Source organism: Canis lupus, chromosome 6, assembly GCF_048164855.1.
Source record: "Canis lupus baileyi chromosome 6, mCanLup2.hap1, whole genome shotgun sequence".
NCBI classification, from domain to species: Eukaryota; Metazoa; Chordata; class Mammalia; order Carnivora; family Canidae; genus Canis; species Canis lupus.
The window spans coordinates 39039659-39056103 of NC_132843.1; the positions used below are offsets into that span (position 1 = coordinate 39039659).

At 61.2% G+C, this 16445-nt stretch overlaps 2 protein-coding genes across 25 annotated transcripts; both read left to right on the forward strand.

Annotated features, from left to right (window-relative positions):
* The first annotated feature begins 111 nt into the window (after positions 1-111).
* Positions 112-10491, forward strand: ADAM15 (ADAM metallopeptidase domain 15). 23 transcript variants are annotated; one of them, XM_072829734.1, is made up of 23 exons: positions 112-267; positions 1351-1457; positions 2096-2172; positions 2597-2675; positions 2846-2922; positions 3017-3212; positions 4437-4502; positions 4585-4653; positions 4734-4903; positions 4994-5078; positions 5474-5622; positions 5706-5880; positions 6152-6244; positions 6373-6677; positions 6754-6955; positions 7213-7290; positions 7728-7800; positions 7984-8122; positions 8450-8519; positions 9154-9228; positions 9642-9713; positions 9854-10095; positions 10181-10491. In XM_072829734.1, the coding sequence occupies exons 1-23, from the start codon at positions 189-191 to the stop codon at positions 10224-10226; spliced, it is 2724 nt and encodes a 907-aa protein (XP_072685835.1). In that variant the 5' UTR covers positions 112-188; the 3' UTR covers positions 10227-10491. The 23 variants fall into 23 exon arrangements, 18 of the variants coding, with proteins under 18 accessions (XP_072685835.1, XP_072685837.1, XP_072685843.1 ...); XM_072829736.1 differs by having other exon boundaries at positions 9157-9228; XR_012032669.1 differs by having other exon boundaries at positions 117-267; positions 1225-1457; positions 9179-9228; positions 9977-10095; positions 10181-10201.
* A 1050-nt stretch (positions 10492-11541) lies between these two features.
* On the forward strand, positions 11542-15811 carry EFNA4 (ephrin A4). Of its 2 annotated transcripts, none has more exons than XM_072829778.1 (4): positions 11542-11747; positions 13833-14128; positions 14695-14763; positions 15103-15811. In XM_072829778.1, exons 1-4 carry the CDS (start codon positions 11635-11637, stop codon positions 15237-15239), a joined length of 615 nt encoding a protein of 204 aa, XP_072685879.1. In that variant the 5' UTR covers positions 11542-11634; the 3' UTR covers positions 15240-15811. The 2 variants fall into 2 exon arrangements, with proteins under 2 accessions (XP_072685879.1, XP_072685878.1); XM_072829777.1 differs by lacking the exon at positions 11542-11747 and adding an exon at positions 11908-13550.
* The last annotated feature ends 634 nt before the right edge of the window (positions 15812-16445 follow it).

Here is a 16445-nt window from a genome sequence, read left to right on the forward strand (position 1 = left end):
CGGGGCCTGGCCCCTCCGGGGGCGGGGCTGGTCCGGAGCCCCCGGGGCGGGGGCGGGACGGGGCGGGACGGGGCGGGGCCTGGTGGCGTCTCCGCACCACGGGGTGAGCCTGGCAGACCCCGCGGCCGCCGCTACTCGGCGCGCGGCCCAGCACCTGCTGCCCTCGCCCCGCCCGGGGCGCCGCGGCCATGCGGCTGGCGCTGCTCTGGGCCCTGGGGCTCCTGGGCGCGGGCAGCCCTCTGACCTCACGGCCCCTCGCAGATATCGGTGAGTACCCGGCCCGCCGTGGGCGGCGGAGCGGGGAGGACGCACCGGGAGGAGGCGCGGGCTGGAGACCCGCGGAGACCCCCTACCAGAGCGCGGCCCGCCCCGGCTCGCTGTCCTGGCCTGAGGGCCCGGCGATGGAGTGGCGAAAGAAGGAGGGGGATGCCGCTCCCCCCTCCACCGCGGTCATCCTCTGCTCGGTCCCCCCGTGCATTTCCAGGCTCCGGGGCCGGGCACCGAAGGGCCTGGCCCAGCAGCCCCTCGGGATGGTGGGACAGGGTCGCTGCGCCCCGGGACCGACGTCTTCGCTCCTCTGGGGCCTAGCTGACCATTCCACCCAGTGCCAGGGCGCTGAGTGGGGACGGCCCGTAGGGTTTGGCGGAGAGGCTTCCCGGGCTCCCATCCTGGGCCTGAACGGCCAAGGCACACGCACCCTGGTGCTGATGCCACCAGGAACCAGGCGCAGCGAGCGGGAGGGAGTGCGGGAGGAGCCGGGGGAGGGAGAATTAGCCAGGAAAGAGGCTGACACCAACTCCTCCTTGGAAGTTTCACTTCCAGCTGCTGTCTCGGCCTGGGGGCTGGGGGGGCGGGCAGGCGGGGTGGGCTGGGCGGAGGAGAGAGGGCCATTGTGGGACCTGGGTGCCCAGGGAGGAAGCTGGGCTGCGGCGAGCGGCGAGCGGGTGTGCCCGACAGGGTAGGGGGTTGTTTAGGGAGGGGTGTTTGCACTGCACACCCAGAAATGGGCGTTCCCGGCAGCTCCGCTGTGAGTGGGCACCGGGCCACCAGGCTTCGCCCAGGCTTGAGAGGCAGCGTTCCTAGGGGGTGACCGCGGGGGAGAAGGAAGGGGGCTCTCCCGGAGGACCTGGGATGGGCACCCCGGGTGGGGAGGTGCAGGTGGGGCACTGGGGTGAAAGCTGGAAGCCCCACAGAAGCCCCTTCTCTTCGGGATTCTCCTCTAAGTCCCAGCATGCAATGCAGGAGTCCTTCAAGCAGAGAAGGGGGGGCCTGTGGCCACCAGCTGTGCCCAATGCTGCTTCGGCTGCCACCTCTCTCAGCACCCTCTCGGGGGTCCTGGGGGCCCTGCAGGTGGCACTGAGGACGAGCATGCAAGGCCAGAGAGGGCCCTGGGTGGACCCTCGGAGCCCCAGATCCTTCGGGACCACCCCATGCTCAGCCTAGCAGAGATGCTTCAGGTGAGCCTCTCCCTCCCCTCAAGGGAAGAAATACAGCCCTGCCACCCCACAGAGCCTGGTTTTCAGGCAGTGTGGCTGAGGAGCAGGTGGGGGATCTCAGGGTAGCATGGCCAACCCTGGTCTGGCTGCCCCTCCTGCTACAGGCCAGCACCTGGCTTCCCTTATGCCCTCCCTCTCTCTCCACATCTGCTCCCACATCTGTCACCACCCCAGCCGTCCATCTCCACCGGGGAACTCCCGAGGCCAGACCTGCTGCCTGGGTCTCCTTCTGTCCATTTTCTCAGGGTTTGGGGGTGGGGGGCTTGAAGAAGGTCAGGGCCACAGCAAACACCCCCCCCTCCCCAATTCTAAAGCTGAGTCAGAGGAAGGGCTGGGGCCTGCACTGGGTCTTCCATGATGCTTCCTCTCTGGGCAGGAAGCCGAGAAGGGGCGGCTCAGATACCTTCCTTGACCTCCCCACACAACCCCCCAGAACAATGCCCCAGGCCGGGCAGGGCTTCCTGGCCCCTCCCTCGGGACCCCCCCTCCCCCCAGTGATCTAATCGTTGGTGCTCTCCTAAGGGCCTGGGGTTTTCTGGTTAGAGAAGATAGGCATTTTGGTCAGGGCCAGGGAGGTGACATGCCCTCTGCTGCCACAGACCAATCTTCCTGAGGCCTTTCGGATCAAATTAGAATTGGATGGTGACAGTCATATTCTGGAGCTGCTACAGAACAGGTAACAATGCTAGTGATGACGTTAATAATATTGATAACATGGCTAACCCCCATTCAGCATTTACTACATGCTGGGTACTAGCACCTGAACTTATTCAATCCTTATAACCACCTAACCACCTGTAAGGTAGATGCTGTTGTGTCTTACCGTCCTCATTTTCTATATGAAGCAGTCAAGGCACAAAGAGGCTAAATAATTTGCCCAAGGTCACACAGCTAGTAAGTATGTGGTAAAAACCAGATTAGAACCCAGGTAGCCTGACAGAGTTTGTGACCAAACCACTATACTCTGCTGCCTTTGGGGGAAGGCTGGCCCCCAGCCACCCCTCTACCCCTGCCAGGCCTCAGTCTATCACCCCACCAACCCCCACCCCCACCCCACCCCCAGGGAGGCAACTGTCGCTGCCTGCCTTTTTTTGTCACAGGGACCAAGTCCCAGGCCGCCCATGGCTGATGCGGTACCAGCCTGATGGCATCCGTGTGGTCAGTGAGGGACACACTCTGGTGAGTCTTGTGCCCTGTTTCTGGCCTGAGGGGAAGAAGAGGGTGTGCCCCTCGAGGGCGCCCTCCCTATAGGACTCAGGAGGACACAGCATATCTTCACCAACAGGCTAGCCTCTTGGTCTCCAGCCTGGCCTGGCCTTCAAGGTTGCACTGCTATTTCTCTGCTGTAGGAGAACTGCTGCTACCAGGGAAGGGTGCAGGGCCACGCGAGCTCCTGGGTCTCTGTCTGCACCTGCTCGGGGCTCAGGTACCAAGGCCACCTCCCCTGCGGAGGGGCGGGGGGCAGTGAGGGGCATGAGGCACGGAGCTGAGAGGCTCTCTGACTTCCTGGGTCTTCCCAGGGGTTTGGTGATCCTGTCCCCAGAGAGAAGTTATATGTTAGACCTTGGGCCTGGGGACCTGCAGGCCCCCCCAAACATCTCCCGGATCCAGGACCTCTTCCTGCCAGGCCACACCTGTGCCCTGAGCCGGCATGCATCTGGGCCCACTCAGGCTCCCCTGGAGCAGCCCCCGGGACAGCACCACAGCTGCACTCGGGTGAGGACAAACAGCAAGAGGCTGGGCTTCTGTTGTCCCTGAGGGCCAGGCCCCAGACCCTCAGAGCCCTTTATCCCCAGAACCTTCTAAGGAGCAATTATCCACACCACTGTGTGAACACCATCTCCTTTCCTCTTCCCAGCAACCCTGGGAGGGATGTGCCATCAGTAGCTCATATGGGTGAGAAAACCAGCTCAGGGAGGTTAGTGACTTGCCCAAAGTCATTCAACTAATAAATGATATGTCCAGGATATACATGCAGGTACTTGGCCTAAAATCCACATCATATGATCCTGAATGCGGAGAGGCCTCCCTTGGCCATGGATGATACAGAATTACCAGTCATGAAACACTATGAATCCAATCTCCTAATTTATAAAACGGGGAAAATAGGGTCTCCTGGGTGGTTCGGTCTGTTGGGTGTCTGCCTTCGGCTCAGGTCCTGATCTCAGAGTCCTGAGATCCAGCCACGTGGGGCTCCCTGCTCAGTGAGGAGTCTGCTTCTCCCTCTGCCCCTCCCTCCTGCTTGTGAGCGCACAGCGCACTCTTTCTCACTTTCTCTCTCTCAAATAAATTTAAATATTTTAATTAATTAATTTATTTATTTAAAAGGCAGGGATAATAAAACTACCTTTCAGGGTTATTGTGAAGATTAATTGAATCTATATGCACAGTGCTTAGAACTATGCCTGAGGTAGGAATATATTATGGTGTTAGCTATTTATTTTTTTAAGTTTATTTTTTATTTATTATTTTGAAAGATTTTATTTGTTCACGAGAGACACAGAGAGAGAGGCAGAGAGAGAAACCAACTCCTCGTAGGGAGCCCCATACGGGACTCAATCCCAGGACCACGGGATCACACCCTGAGCCAAAGGCAGATGCTCAACCACTCAGCCATCTAGGCATCCCAAAGTTTATTTTTTAGTAATCTCTACACCCATCATGGGGCTTGAACTCACAACCCCAAGACCAAGAGTCATGCATTCTATCAACTGAGGCAAACACCCCTATTATTATTATTTTAATTTGGAAAAAGCACTGAATTTGGAGCCGAAAAAGCAGGGCTCTACTCCCAGCTGCATGGCCTACATCTGGGTCCACCTTGGGCAAGTCCCTGGCCTCGAATCTCAGTGGTTCATCTGTAAAATGAGCCACACAGGGTGGGAGTGGACACAGCTCAGGCAGCCCTGTGGTGCACCTGATGCTCCTTCTTGCCCACAGCGGCGGCGGGACGTGGTGGCAGAGACCAAGATTATTGAGCTGGTGATAGTGGCCGATCACTCTGAGGTAAGCTTGCTGGCCCCTGTATGTCCTCCCCTGACCCCTGCCCACCCCGCTGTTTCACATGCCCATTTCTCTTGACCCACAGACGCAGAGGTACCCGGACTCCCAGCAGCTGCTGAACCGCATGCTGAAAGTGACCTTCCTCTTGGACACAGTGAGTGCCGGGCTGGGCAGCACCCCATTAGCCCTCCCCTCTGGCTGTGGGGGCCTCTCTCCTGAACCCAGTTCTTTCAGTTCTTCCGGCCCCTGAATGTCCGGGTGGTGTTAGTGGGCCTGGAGGCCTGGACCCAGCACGACCTGGTGGAGATAAGCCAGGACCCAGGCCTCACACTGGACAATTTCCTCCACTGGCGCCGGGTGGACTTGCTGCCTCGACTGCCCCATGACAGTGCCCAGCTGGTGACGTAAGATCCCCAAGCTCTGCCCCTGTCTGAGGCCTTGAGGCTCTGGCTGCCATGGCTTTGGGCCTGACCTTCGACCTCACAATCCCACAGTGCTACTTCATTCTCTGGGCCCACAGTGGGCATGGCCGTTCAGAACTCCATCTGTTCTCCTGACTTCTCAGGAGGGGTGAATATGGTGAGCCAGTTCAGGTCTCCTCTCTGTTCCCCTTCGTGGACTCCTCATTGGGGGTCCACTTATTCCCCAAAACCCCTACCAACTACCAACCCCCAAGCTCTGGGCCTAGGGGCAGGGCTGTGGGATGTGGCCCCTGCTGTTAGCTCACCAGTCTTTACCTGGGAGGGCTTCCCATTCCCTGGTGGGGAAGGGTAGAGGGGGCCCAGGGTCACAGAGCAAGGGAAGGGAACAGAGCTGAGCCAGATCCCCAGGCTCTTGCCACCCATGCCTGGGCTCTCCTCTTATTTAGAAGCAATTAAGGAGAGAGGCAGTGCTGAGTGCCCATGAGGTGAGATGGGGAGAACAGGAGCAGTTAGGCTGATGCTGGACCTGGGGTGTCCCCTCCCCAATGCCAGGACCACTCCACCAGTGTCCTGGGAGTTGCATCCTCAATAGCTCACGAGTTGGGCCACAGCCTGGGCCTGGACCACGACTTGCCCGGGAACAGCTGCCCTTGCCCTGGGCCGGCCCCTGCCAAGAGCTGCATCATGGAAGCTTCCACAGAGTGAGTAGCAGTTGGAGGAAGAGGGGTGTGGGGCAGGGGCAGGAGGCCACCACAGCCCCAATCTTTCTTGCCACCATCCCCAGCTTCCTGCCGGGCCTGAACTTCAGCAACTGCAGCCGGCAGGCCCTGGAGAAAGCCCTCCTGGATGGGATGGGCAGCTGCCTCTTTGAACGGCTTCCCAGCCTGCCCTCTATGGCCACTGTGTGCGGGAATATGTTTGTGGAGCCTGGAGAACAGTGTGATTGTGGCTTCCCGGACGTGAGCCCCTCCCCCAGAACCTCACCCCACTGGCTTCTATGACCCCCTCCCTGGGCTCATTACCCCTCCTACCCCTCTGGAAAGCCAGAGCCTCGCGTGGCTCTAAAGGGACCAGCCACCCCTCTGCACACCTCCCTGTCTGTGGGGACGGCACATGGAGTGTGGGGCTCTGGCTTTCCCTCGCCATGTGTACCCTTCCGGGTCGGGCTCCCAGAGGATGGGCAGGGATGGCTCCCAAGCCTGCTCTGATACGAGATCACTCTGCCCTCAGGACTGCACTGACCCCTGCTGTGACTACTTCACCTGCCAGCTGAGGCCAGGGGCACAGTGTGCATCTAATGGGCTCTGCTGTCAAAACTGCCAGGTGGGCACAGACCAGACTGGCCGGCCACCCGAAGCTCATCTGCTGAGCGTCAGGATGGAAAGGGTGACCCCCAGGGCCCTGGTTGGACCCGCCCAGCACTCACACACTGCTACACCCTCACCCCACAGCTGCGCCCGGCTGGCTGGCAGTGCCGTCCTGCCCGAGGGGACTGCGACTTACCCGAGTTCTGTCCAGGAGACAGCTCCCATTGCCCTCCTGATGTCAGCCTGGGTGACGGCGAGCCATGTGCAGGGGGACAGGCTGTGTGTGTACAAGGGCGCTGTGCTTCCTACGCCCAGCAGTGCCAGGCTCTCTGGGGACCAGGAGCCCAGCCCACTGCACCACTTTGCCTCATTGCTGCCAATACTCGAGGGGATGCATTTGGGAGCTGTGGGCGCAGCCCTAACGGCAGCTACATGTCCTGTGCCCCTAAGTAAGTGTGGAGCTTGGGTTCCCCTCTGGGTGTGTGGGAGCCTTGACCTGACCCTGTCCCTCATCCCTTCCTTCAGAGATGCCATGTGTGGACAGCTCCAGTGCCAGGGGGGTCAGGCCCAGCCTCTGCTGGGCTCAGCCCGGGATCTGCACTGGGAGGTGCTAGAAGCCAACGGGACCCAGCCAAGGCTGAACTGCAGCTGGGTCCACCTGGACCTGGGTGACGATGTGGCCCAGCCCCTCCTGGCGCTGCCCGGCACAGCCTGTGGTCCTGACCTGGTAAGCAATCTGAGTGGGCAGAGCCAAGAGGGGAGGGCCCTCTGGGGCACAGAAAGCAGTGCCGTGGCCTCACTGGCCACCAGTGTAAAAGGCTCAGACTCTGGGGAGCAAGGGGGGCGGGTTCAGACTCATACTTCAGATAGCAAGTTCTGTCATCCTGTGAGCCTCGGCTTCTCCAGCTTGTGGCTTCAGCCGTCCTGGCCTCATGGTGCTAGGAAAGCTTTGTGAAAATGTGATCTTTCTTCTCCCTGGGGCAGGTATGCATTGACCATCAGTGCCAGCCTGTGGACGTCCTGCGTGCCCAGGAATGTCGAAGCAAATGTCACGGGCACGGGGTGAGCTGGCATGGGGGAGACAGGAGGGGAGCAGGGAGCCCCCAACGAGGCCAGTGATGGTGGACTTTGGACACACACATACCTATGTTCCAATCCTCGTTCTACTCCTTCCTGGCTGTGTAACCTGGGCCAGATAATTAACCTCAGGTCCCCTCTGAGCTTTTCTTAGCCATCCAATGGGCGGATAACAGTACCCACTTCCCAGGATCCCTGAGATGAGCATGAGAGCGCCTGGCATAGGACCTGGCTTGGAGAAGGCGCTAACCCAGTTAGGTGGATTTTATTTCCTCTGGCATGGACACAGGCTCCCTCTGCCCACCCCATCATCCCCAGCACACCTTCTAATTGTAGACATAGGAGATCCTGAAAAGCTGGGGACAGGGAAATGCGACCCCAGAGTGCAGAGCCCCCCATCGCTCAACCTGTCACCCCCCTAGGTCTGTGACAGCAAAGGACATTGCCACTGTGAGGAGGGCTGGGCGCCCCCTGACTGCACCAGCCATGTCAGAGGTAGCTGGGGGACAGGGGCAGCCGGGAGGGCAACACGGCTTAGCCTTTACCGTCCCCCCTTCCTGACCTCTTCCTCACCCCCTCCCATCCTCTGACCACTTCACCTCCATGTCCACCCTCTCCCCCTTCCCTGGTGTAGGATTCCTAGCCCTGCCCACCTTCAAACCTGCCCTCACCCCACAGCAACCAGCTCCCTGACCACAGGGCTGCCCCTCAGCCTCCTGTTGGTGGTAGTCCTGGTACTGCTTGGTGCCAGCTACTGGCACCGTGCTCGCCTGCGTCAACGACTCTGTCAACTCAAAGGGCCCAGCTGCCAATACAGGTACCTGCTCCCTCAATAGCTCTGGGGTCCTGGCCCCACCCCCGCCAAAGTCCCTCAGACCACCCCATGCACCCTCCGTCCCCTCCGTGTGCCGCATAACTCCTTACGCACAGATCCATGGAGGGTAGCTGGAAGCCAGGGCCACTTCTGCCCCTGAGCCCCTGGGCTAAGTAGGTGGAGCCCTCCCCACATCTGATCAGCCCTAAACTGCACATGAGCTGCTCTCCCAGGAGCTGCAAAGGGACCACCCCACCCAAGGGTCGCATGTGGGTGGAGAGCACAGTCTGAGCCTGGACCCTCTCCCTCCTTGCTTTTCTCCATGGTCAGAGCGGCCCAGTCCGGTCCCTCAGAATGCCCAGGACCCCCACAGAGGGTCCTGCTGATGCCAGGGGCCAAGGTAAGTCATGGATAGCAGAGGAGAGAGGCCCCCCTTGTCCAGGCATCTAACGTGGGCCCTGGGGTGGGGGTACTAAAGGCCCTAGATGCAGAGAAAGACCCCCAGGGCCCAGGAGTCAGCCAGAGGAGCCAGGGCCAGCCCTTCCTACACCCCCTACGTTCACCCCTCCCCTGCCCCAGCTGCAGGCCCAGAATCAGAATCCAGCCTGGAGTGGGGAGGGGCAGTCACCTAGGAGGGTCTGCTGAGTCCTTTGAGCTGGCCAAGCTGGTGGCTTTGAGAGGTGGGTCTGTGGGTGCTCCCAGCAGGGGCCCCTGGAGGATGCGGGGCTCAAAAATGGCCTTCAGTATGCCACTACCTGCTGAGGCCCAGGTCACCATGTGTAGAAGGGCTGCTGCACGCCCCGCAAGCCCTCTGGAGCTGATGACGGGGTATGTGTGTGGAGGTGGTCTGCATGCTCACCCCACCACTGGTCACCCCCCTCTGCATGCAACTGAATAACCGCATGCACAGTTTCCACCTCCCCTGGGGCCCTGGCTGCCCCTCCCCAGGCACTAACCCCTCTCTGCTCACATCTCTCTGATCCCTCTCCCCTTCCCCACCCCACCCTGCCTGCCTGCTCCTCCTGCTCTCTCAGCAGGCTGGTATTCTTGGCTTCCCAGCACCCCCCTCCAGACCGCTGCCTCCTGACCCTGTGCCCAAGAGACTCCAGGTAAATCCAGGCCAGGCCCCGCCCTGACCCAGGGCAGGTGGGAGGCTTGGTGCCCAGCTGCAGTTCCCACCCCTGTCCCCTGCCAGTAGCGCTCTCTGTGAGGGGACCAGGGTGCCCCTTGGCCTGCAGACACTCTGAGCCCCAGCAGCAGCAAAGGGTGAGCCTCCTGCCTTGTTTTCTACCACCACCTGGTGGTCAGTGGCAGGACTGCAGCCGGCCCGGGACACCGCTGTGACCCATCCCTTCCTCCCCTGAGGCTTCTGCTGGCAGAACCCCAAGCCCTGTGCTCATGTCCCCATTCTCTCCTGCCCCCTGGCTGACTTTGCATGTTGAACTGAACCCCTCAAGAAAACCACTGCATGCTCACTTGCCCCTGGCCATGCTCTCACAGCACTGCCCATCTCTCTGTCCAGGCTGAGCTGGCTGACCGGCCCAATCCCCCCACCCGCCCTCTGCCCGCTGACCCGATGGTGAGGCACCCGAAGGTAACAGTGTGGGGAGAGAAGGGTGCAGCCTCTCCCCCACCCAGGGCTGTGGTGCTTATTGTCCTGGCAGTGGTGGCCATGGCGAGATGCCCCCTCTGTGTGTGAGGACACACACCCCCGGTGTCCTTTAACGGTGACAGGTTTGTGTGGAAACAAAGGTGACCTCTGGAGCCGACCCCACAAGCTGGGGTCCCCCAGCAACAGGAGTGGGCAATATGACATCTCCTCCCAAGCCAGCCTCCTGCTTTCTCTCTCACCCTCAGGGGCCTGCCAAGCCCCCTCCCCCGAGGAAGCCACTGCCTGCCAACCCCCAGGGCCGGGGCCCTTCGGGTGACCTGCCTGGCCCAGGAGCTGGAATCCCGCCTCTAGTGGTACCGTCCAGGTAGGCTCGGAGGGGCGCGGAGGGGCGCTAATGGTCTGCGGAAAGGGGGACTTCTGACCTTTTTTCTGGGCTTCCCGCACCCCAGGCCTGCGCCGCCGCCCCCAGCAGCGTCCTCCTCGCTCTACCTCTGACCTCTGCTGAGGTTCCGCTGCCTTCAGCCCCGACGTAGGACTTCCAGGGGCGGACCGGCCCTGGGAGTGCCCCGCGATGACCGAAGGAGCCGGAGCCTGGTCGCTGCGGAGTAGGCACCTTCAGACCCCCAGCACTCCTGCGCGCCGACCCGCCCACGAAGCCTGTGGCGGGAGGTGGGGAGGGGCTGGGTGCCAGACTGGGCCGAGGGGGTGCCCACAGCCGGTACCTGCTCTGGTGCAATAAACGTGAGGTCTGGGGAGCGTGCCTGGGACTTTTCTCCGCTCCGGGAAGGCCGCGCGCCCTGCTGCGGTTCCAGGGCTGGCCGCCAGGAGGCGCTGCCGCCTCGAACGAGGGCGAGCGTCCGGGGCTGGGTCCGCGTGTATTCCCCGGACGCTCGCGGTAGCTTTCTGCCTGGTCTGCGACGACTCTGCGCAGCCAGGACTGCAGAGAGCTTGTAAGACCCGTGCCGCTCCCTGCCGCCGAGTCCTCGCCCTCAAGGCTGCACGACCCCACGGACGGCTGTCCACAAAGCGGCCCAGCTGTTGGACCCGCCGTCCCCACCCTCCGACCAGTGGCTGGGAAAAGTGGATCTGGCTGGTGTTCTCAGCGCCCCGGAGCCGGGGCGGAGCGGGGCGGCGGCTCCCACGATCCCAAGGCCGTGCACCTGCCGCCTCCCCCTCGCCTGCCCCACCTGAGGGCTTGGGAACAAAGGTGCTTTGTACAGGCCGCCACCGCACCGCCTCATTATTTCAGCTTCGGGAATGGGGCCGCGCGAGCCCCCAGCCCAGAACGAAGGTGTGGGGCGGGAAGAGATAGGCGCCAACCCTCAGGTGGGCACGAGCTCCCCGCGAAGGCTCTGGAAGGGGGGCGGGTGGGGGAGTCCCAGGAGGCGATGTGTCCCTTCCCCTCGCGCTACCCCTGGATGGTCAAGGAAAGATGGGCAGTACCCCCTAAGGTGGCCCCGGACGGGCTTCGTGGATCCTCGCGCGTGCCCCACTTTTCCTCTTTCTGGCCAAAGGCGGCGTGCCCCTATTAAATCTTCCAAATGTGTGATGAGGCTCCCTACCCGGTACGAACGCAGACACGAAAGACGCGACCTCCCTAAAACGAACTCGCAGACGGTGCACGCGTGGCCCTGCCCGCCCCTCGCGACGCGGGGCAGCCGGGGTGGGAGCGTGGAGAGCCCGGCGTGCGCCTCGGCGCACGGAGGGTTAACAGGAGTTGGCTCGGAGTCGGGAGGCGGGGGCGCGCCCCCATTGGTGGAAAGTTACCCGGAGGCGTGGCCCGCGAGTCTCCGCACCCCACCCCCCGTTCCGCACCCCCCCACCTCCACTTTGTACCTTTCTCGCCGCGGCGGCGGAGCGGGCCGGTACCGGCCGGACCAGACCAGAGCGGACCCCAGGGGCGATGCGGCTGCTGCCCCTGCTGCGGACTGTCCTCTGGGCCGCGCTCCTCAGCTCCCCGCTGCGCGGGGGCTCCGGCCTCCGCCACGCTGTCTACTGGAACTCCAGTAACCCCAGGTAGCCGGGCCGAACCCGGCCGACCGCGGCCCGGGCCTGCGCGCTCCCGGCCCCTGCGCGCGCCCCACTCTGGTTCTGTGCGCGGCGCCGCCTGGGCCCGGCCGCGCGCCGGGGCTCCTTTGTTTGAGCCGGCGGGGGGAGGGGGAGGGAGGGGCGAGGCGCGCCCGAGGCTCCCCCCGCCCGCGCGTGTTGGGGGGCGGGCGGAGGACCCCCGCTCCGAAAGCGGAAAGTGGGATCTAGGAGCCGGGAGCTGGGGGGCCCCTGGCCTGCGCTCCGGGCCCCGCCCCCTCGCTTCTCCCTGCTCTCCCGCTGTTCCACCCGCCTCCGGCCGGAGCTGGGGCGGGCGGTCTGGAGAGGAAGGGAGGGGGCTTCACTCTCGGGAAAGAACGTGCTGTACCCTCCTGCTCGCTCGGCCTCCTGATCCCATTCGCTTCTGCGTTCATCTCCATCATCCTCCGTCCTTCTATTTCTGTCCTGTCTCGGCCCTGCTCCTCCAGCTGAATCACCTTCGGGCAAGTCGTTTGACTCCGTAACCTCACTTACCTCATCTGTAAAATGGGCTAATACCACCTGGTATTCTGGGAAATCAGGCGGGCGGGCTGAGGTCGCGTGTGGGAGAGAGGTGTCGGCTGTTCAGATACAAACTATTATTTCTTTCTCCCGAGCCTTTGAACCTCGGTATTTTGGACTGTTTTCATTTCTCTGCGCAGTTCTCCCTGTCTCTCTCTGCTTTTCCATCTGCTTGCCTTTCTGATTTTCTCCTCGAAGCCAATCTGTGACTCTGTTCATTTGTTCACTCACCAGCGTTTGGACGCAGTGTGCCGCGTGCCAGGACATGTGCTAGGATGCTAGCTATAGCAGATGGGACCCCAGCTCTAGCCTCTGAGAGCCCAAGAGACCCCCAGGGCCGGCAGGCATGAAGAGGGTCATTACAATACCCGCAGCACGTGATCACAGCCATTGTGCTCCCAGGGCCACATCCCCCTTGGTTCCAGACCAGTGCCTCCGAATCCCTTGGAAAACTTGTTAGAAATTCAGGTTCCTAGCCCCCAACCCTGAGGTTTCTGGCTCATTCATGCAATCTGCAAATATTTATTGAGCGTTGGGGCAGGACCCATTTCCCGGTGCTCGGGATGCTGTGGAACCATCAGACCAAGGCTCAGCTTTGGTCCTATCCCACTGAGCTGAACCCAGGAATCTGCATTTCTGATCAGAACTTCAGATACAGGTGGTCCTTAGACCACCCATTGTGGCATGGCTAGAGGGGGCGCTCATAAGTCAGGCTGGACTGTGTGTGGTAGTGAAGGCGGAAGGAGGCTCATAATGTGTAATGCTGTGGGGGGCAACCTATCCCAGCTCTTGCATCCTGGCTCCCACAGGCCATTCCCAAGAGGTTGGGAAGGGAGTCCTGAGTAGGCCAAAGATGAGTGGATATCTGGAGGTGCCTCCCTTCCATGTCTGACATTTCCTTGTCCTGAAAAGGAAAAAGAAAAAACAAGCCCCCGCCCTCAATCCTCTCTCTCTCTCTCTCTCTCTCTTTTTTTTTTTTTTTTTTGATGTCAGTCTTCTTGTCAGTATTGGATTGAGAGCTATCAAGTAGGCTTCCTCCCCCTGCTTCTGTCGAAGAGACCTCAGTCCCTGCAGCCGGTGACTGCACTGCGGGCCCAGATCACACCGCCGCCCCTATGCCCCAGTGTCTTTGCAGCAGATGCCCAGCAAACATCTAGCAAGTGCACAAGGCTATGTCAGGCCCTCTGCTGGGCACTGGAGCCAGAGAGCTGGTGGCAGCGCCAACCTGAAGATGTAGGGTGTGCTGAGTGGCCCTGTTACCCTTGAGCCCCACAGTCCTGGGCACTGAGTCCCTACACCCCCCAATGCCTGCGAATTGGTTACTTCCCTCATTTCTTGGCTCTGTCTCAAGAATTGTCAGGCTGGGAAACTGAGGCCTTCCTGAGCTGCTCCCTCCCTCGTGGGTGGGGGAGAGGCTGGCAGGTATCTCGGGGAGGTCTTTCTGACCCTAGTGCCCCAGGCGAGCTGCACCTGCCCCTTCAGCCCACACCTGCTTTACCTGCCTTATGCCTGCAGGCTACTGGGAGGAGACGCCGTGGTCGAGCTGGACCTCAACGATTACCTAGATATCTTCTGTCCACACTACGAGGGCCCAGGGCCCCCTGGCGGCCCTGAGACATTCGCTTTATATATGGTGGACCGGCCAGGCTATGAGGCCTGCCAGGCCCAGGGCCCAGGTGCCTTCAAACGCTGGGAGTGTGCCCTCCCCTTTGCTCCCTTTGGACCTGTCCGGTTCTCCGAAAAAATTCAACGCTTCACACCCTTCTCCCTTGGCTTTGAGTTCTTGCCTGGAGAAACCTACTACTACATCTGTGAGTAACCAGGGCACAATGCGGGGGATGGGGCACCCTGCCACTGCCTGGTCAAGGCAGAGAACCCCAGCTGGGGAGAAAGGAGGGGTCTGGGGATGAAGGGGGAACCTGAGTCCACAGCAGGGGGGTCTCAACAGCCCGGGGGGGGGGCGGTCTACAGGGGACCTGAGTTGACAAGGGAGGGGGGAATTCTACAGTGGGGGACCTGAGTGTACAGCAGGAGAGGTCTACAGTGGGAGGGACCTGACTTTACAATGGGGGGAGAGTCTACAGTGGGAAGGGTCTACAGTAGGGGAACCTGAGTCTACAGCAGGTAGGGGGTCTACAGTGGGGGGAAGTTTTCCAGTGGGGGAGGAGTCTACAGCAAGGAGGAGAAAGCAAGAGGAGCCAGGAAAGGGGACACGATGGGGGGAACGGGTGGGGCCTGGCACCAGGGTGTGGAGCAGAAGTCAGGGAAGGCTTTCCAGGGAGCCCGAGAGAAGATACAGATCAGAAGGGTCTGAAGGAGCTCAAGGGGGGCAGACTCGCCTGTACTAATGTCTTCCTCCCAATTCCCCACCATCCAGCGGTACCACCTCCAGAGAGTTCTGGCACGTGTTTGAGGCTCCAGGTGTCTGTCTGCTGCAAGGAGAGCAGTAAGTGGGCTGGAGTATGGGGAGCAACCCTTCTGGTGAGGATGGGGCCCTCGGAGGGAAGGAGGCACGGGAGAATCTGGGAGCACCAGACCCTGTGGGGTCCAAGTGGGGCTTTTTGCTGTGGCCTCTTCTCCCCCCCTTTATCTTTGTGGGAGCTTCCACTGTACCCTTTCATGCGGGGCCAAGGACATGCTATCTCCAGGGCCACAGCTTTCAGGCCTCAGCTGAACTGGGACCCTGGGACAGGAGTGAAGAGCCCAGGGCCAGGGCAGGAAGGAGGCCGCTGAAGGGGAGGGTCCCTGAAGGGGAGGGTCCCTCAGCACTGCCCCTCCCTCACAGGGTCAGAATCAGCCCATCCTGTTGGAAGCCCTGGAGAGAGCGGCAGGTCAGGGTGGCAAGGGGGGGGTGCTCTCAGCCCCCTCTGTCTCTTGCTGCTCTTGCTGCTCCCAATTCTGCGTCTCCTGCGAGTTCTCTGAGCCAAGTGGACCCCTCTGCCACCCCCAGGAGCGAGAGCCCTCCCAAGACTCCCCGCAGGAGCTGCCCTCCACCCCCCCACTGCCACTTGAGCTGGTATGTCAACCAGCCAGAACAATGGAAGAGTGGGGGGGTGGGTCAGAGGGTCTGAGGTGAGCCTTCCAGGGGCTGGCCCTTTATTACAGGCTGAAGAGGAGCTGCAGGGCAACTGCACACAGCCCTGGGCATGCTGGAGCCCAGGGTCAGAACATAGGGTCTCTGTCAGCTGCTTTGATGTTCTCATTCTGCCCCCTAGAATTGCTGGGGTTTAGTGGGATTTAGCCCTTGAGTCTGTGGGGCCAAGATGGAAGACCTGGGCACAGGTGGATCACCAGACCAGGGCAAAGAAGCAGCCCAGGCCTGCTCTCTGTGTCCGGTACCCTGTGGGCAGCATTTCCCCTCCCCAAGGGGTCACTCACTTGTCTTCTATGAAGACGGACTTGCCATGAGATTGAATATCATGCCAGTTTGTATTTTTATAAGTGTCTGGACCAAACACTCAATAAACCACCCAACTTTTTGTTGCTGTCCCCCATCTACTACCCTCTGGCTCCTTCCTTGGCACCAGGACTCCCTGTGGCCTTTGCTCTCAGCTTCACTTGGCCTGACCTCCATGCCAGCTGTGCCCAGGCCATCCATTCCAGGCCTTGGTGGGTACCCCTCTGGGCAGTATGTGGGTACCCCTCTGGCAGTATGCGGTGGGTGCCAGCAGCAGCTGTAGACCTTGGCACCCTCTCTCCACTCCCTAGCCGGCTTCCTGTGCCAAGGAGGGGGCAGATGCTCCTGACAGCCCACCCACTTGGGGCACTGGCCAAACTCTGGTAGCTCAAGCAGGGCGCTTGGGCAAAATCCAGCGCTGCTGGAGGGACAGCACCTGAGTTTCAGAATGCCTGGGTCCCTGAGCACTGGGCATCCTTCCTCCTCCCCAAGAGCGGGCTGGGAGGCGCCTGGCCTAGAACTGGGAAGGTGGGGTCAGATCAAAGCCTCCTTCCCCAGCGGTTTCTTTGTTCTTTGCTTTTATAAGGAGGAGGGGGTGGGGCCGAAGAGGGAGGGCCCCTCGCTCTCAGCCCCACACTGTCTCTCCCATCTTTGGCAGGCGAGGCTGTGGTCCCCCCAAGCCCAGCCGCATCTCTCCTTATGAACGGTGTCCTGGGTGGGGCCCGGGGAAG

Coding starts and splice junctions, on each gene's coding strand:
- ADAM15 (XM_072829729.1), top strand. CDS start 189: ATGCGGCTGGCGCTGCTCTGGGCCCTGGGGCTCCTGGGCGCGGGCAGC. Junction 4,503..4,584: donor TAGTGGCCGATCACTCTGAG/GTAAGCTTGCTG, acceptor CTTGACCCACAG/ACGCAGAGGTACCCGGACTC. Junction 4,654..4,733: donor TGACCTTCCTCTTGGACACA/GTGAGTGCCGGG, acceptor CAGTTCTTTCAG/TTCTTCCGGCCCCTGAATGT.
- EFNA4 (XM_072829778.1), top strand. CDS start 11,635: ATGCGGCTGCTGCCCCTGCTGCGGACTGTCCTCTGGGCCGCGCTCCTC. Junction 11,748..13,832: donor TGGAACTCCAGTAACCCCAG/GTAGCCGGGCCG, acceptor TTATGCCTGCAG/GCTACTGGGAGGAGACGCCG. Junction 14,129..14,694: donor AGAAACCTACTACTACATCT/GTGAGTAACCAG, acceptor CCCACCATCCAG/CGGTACCACCTCCAGAGAGT.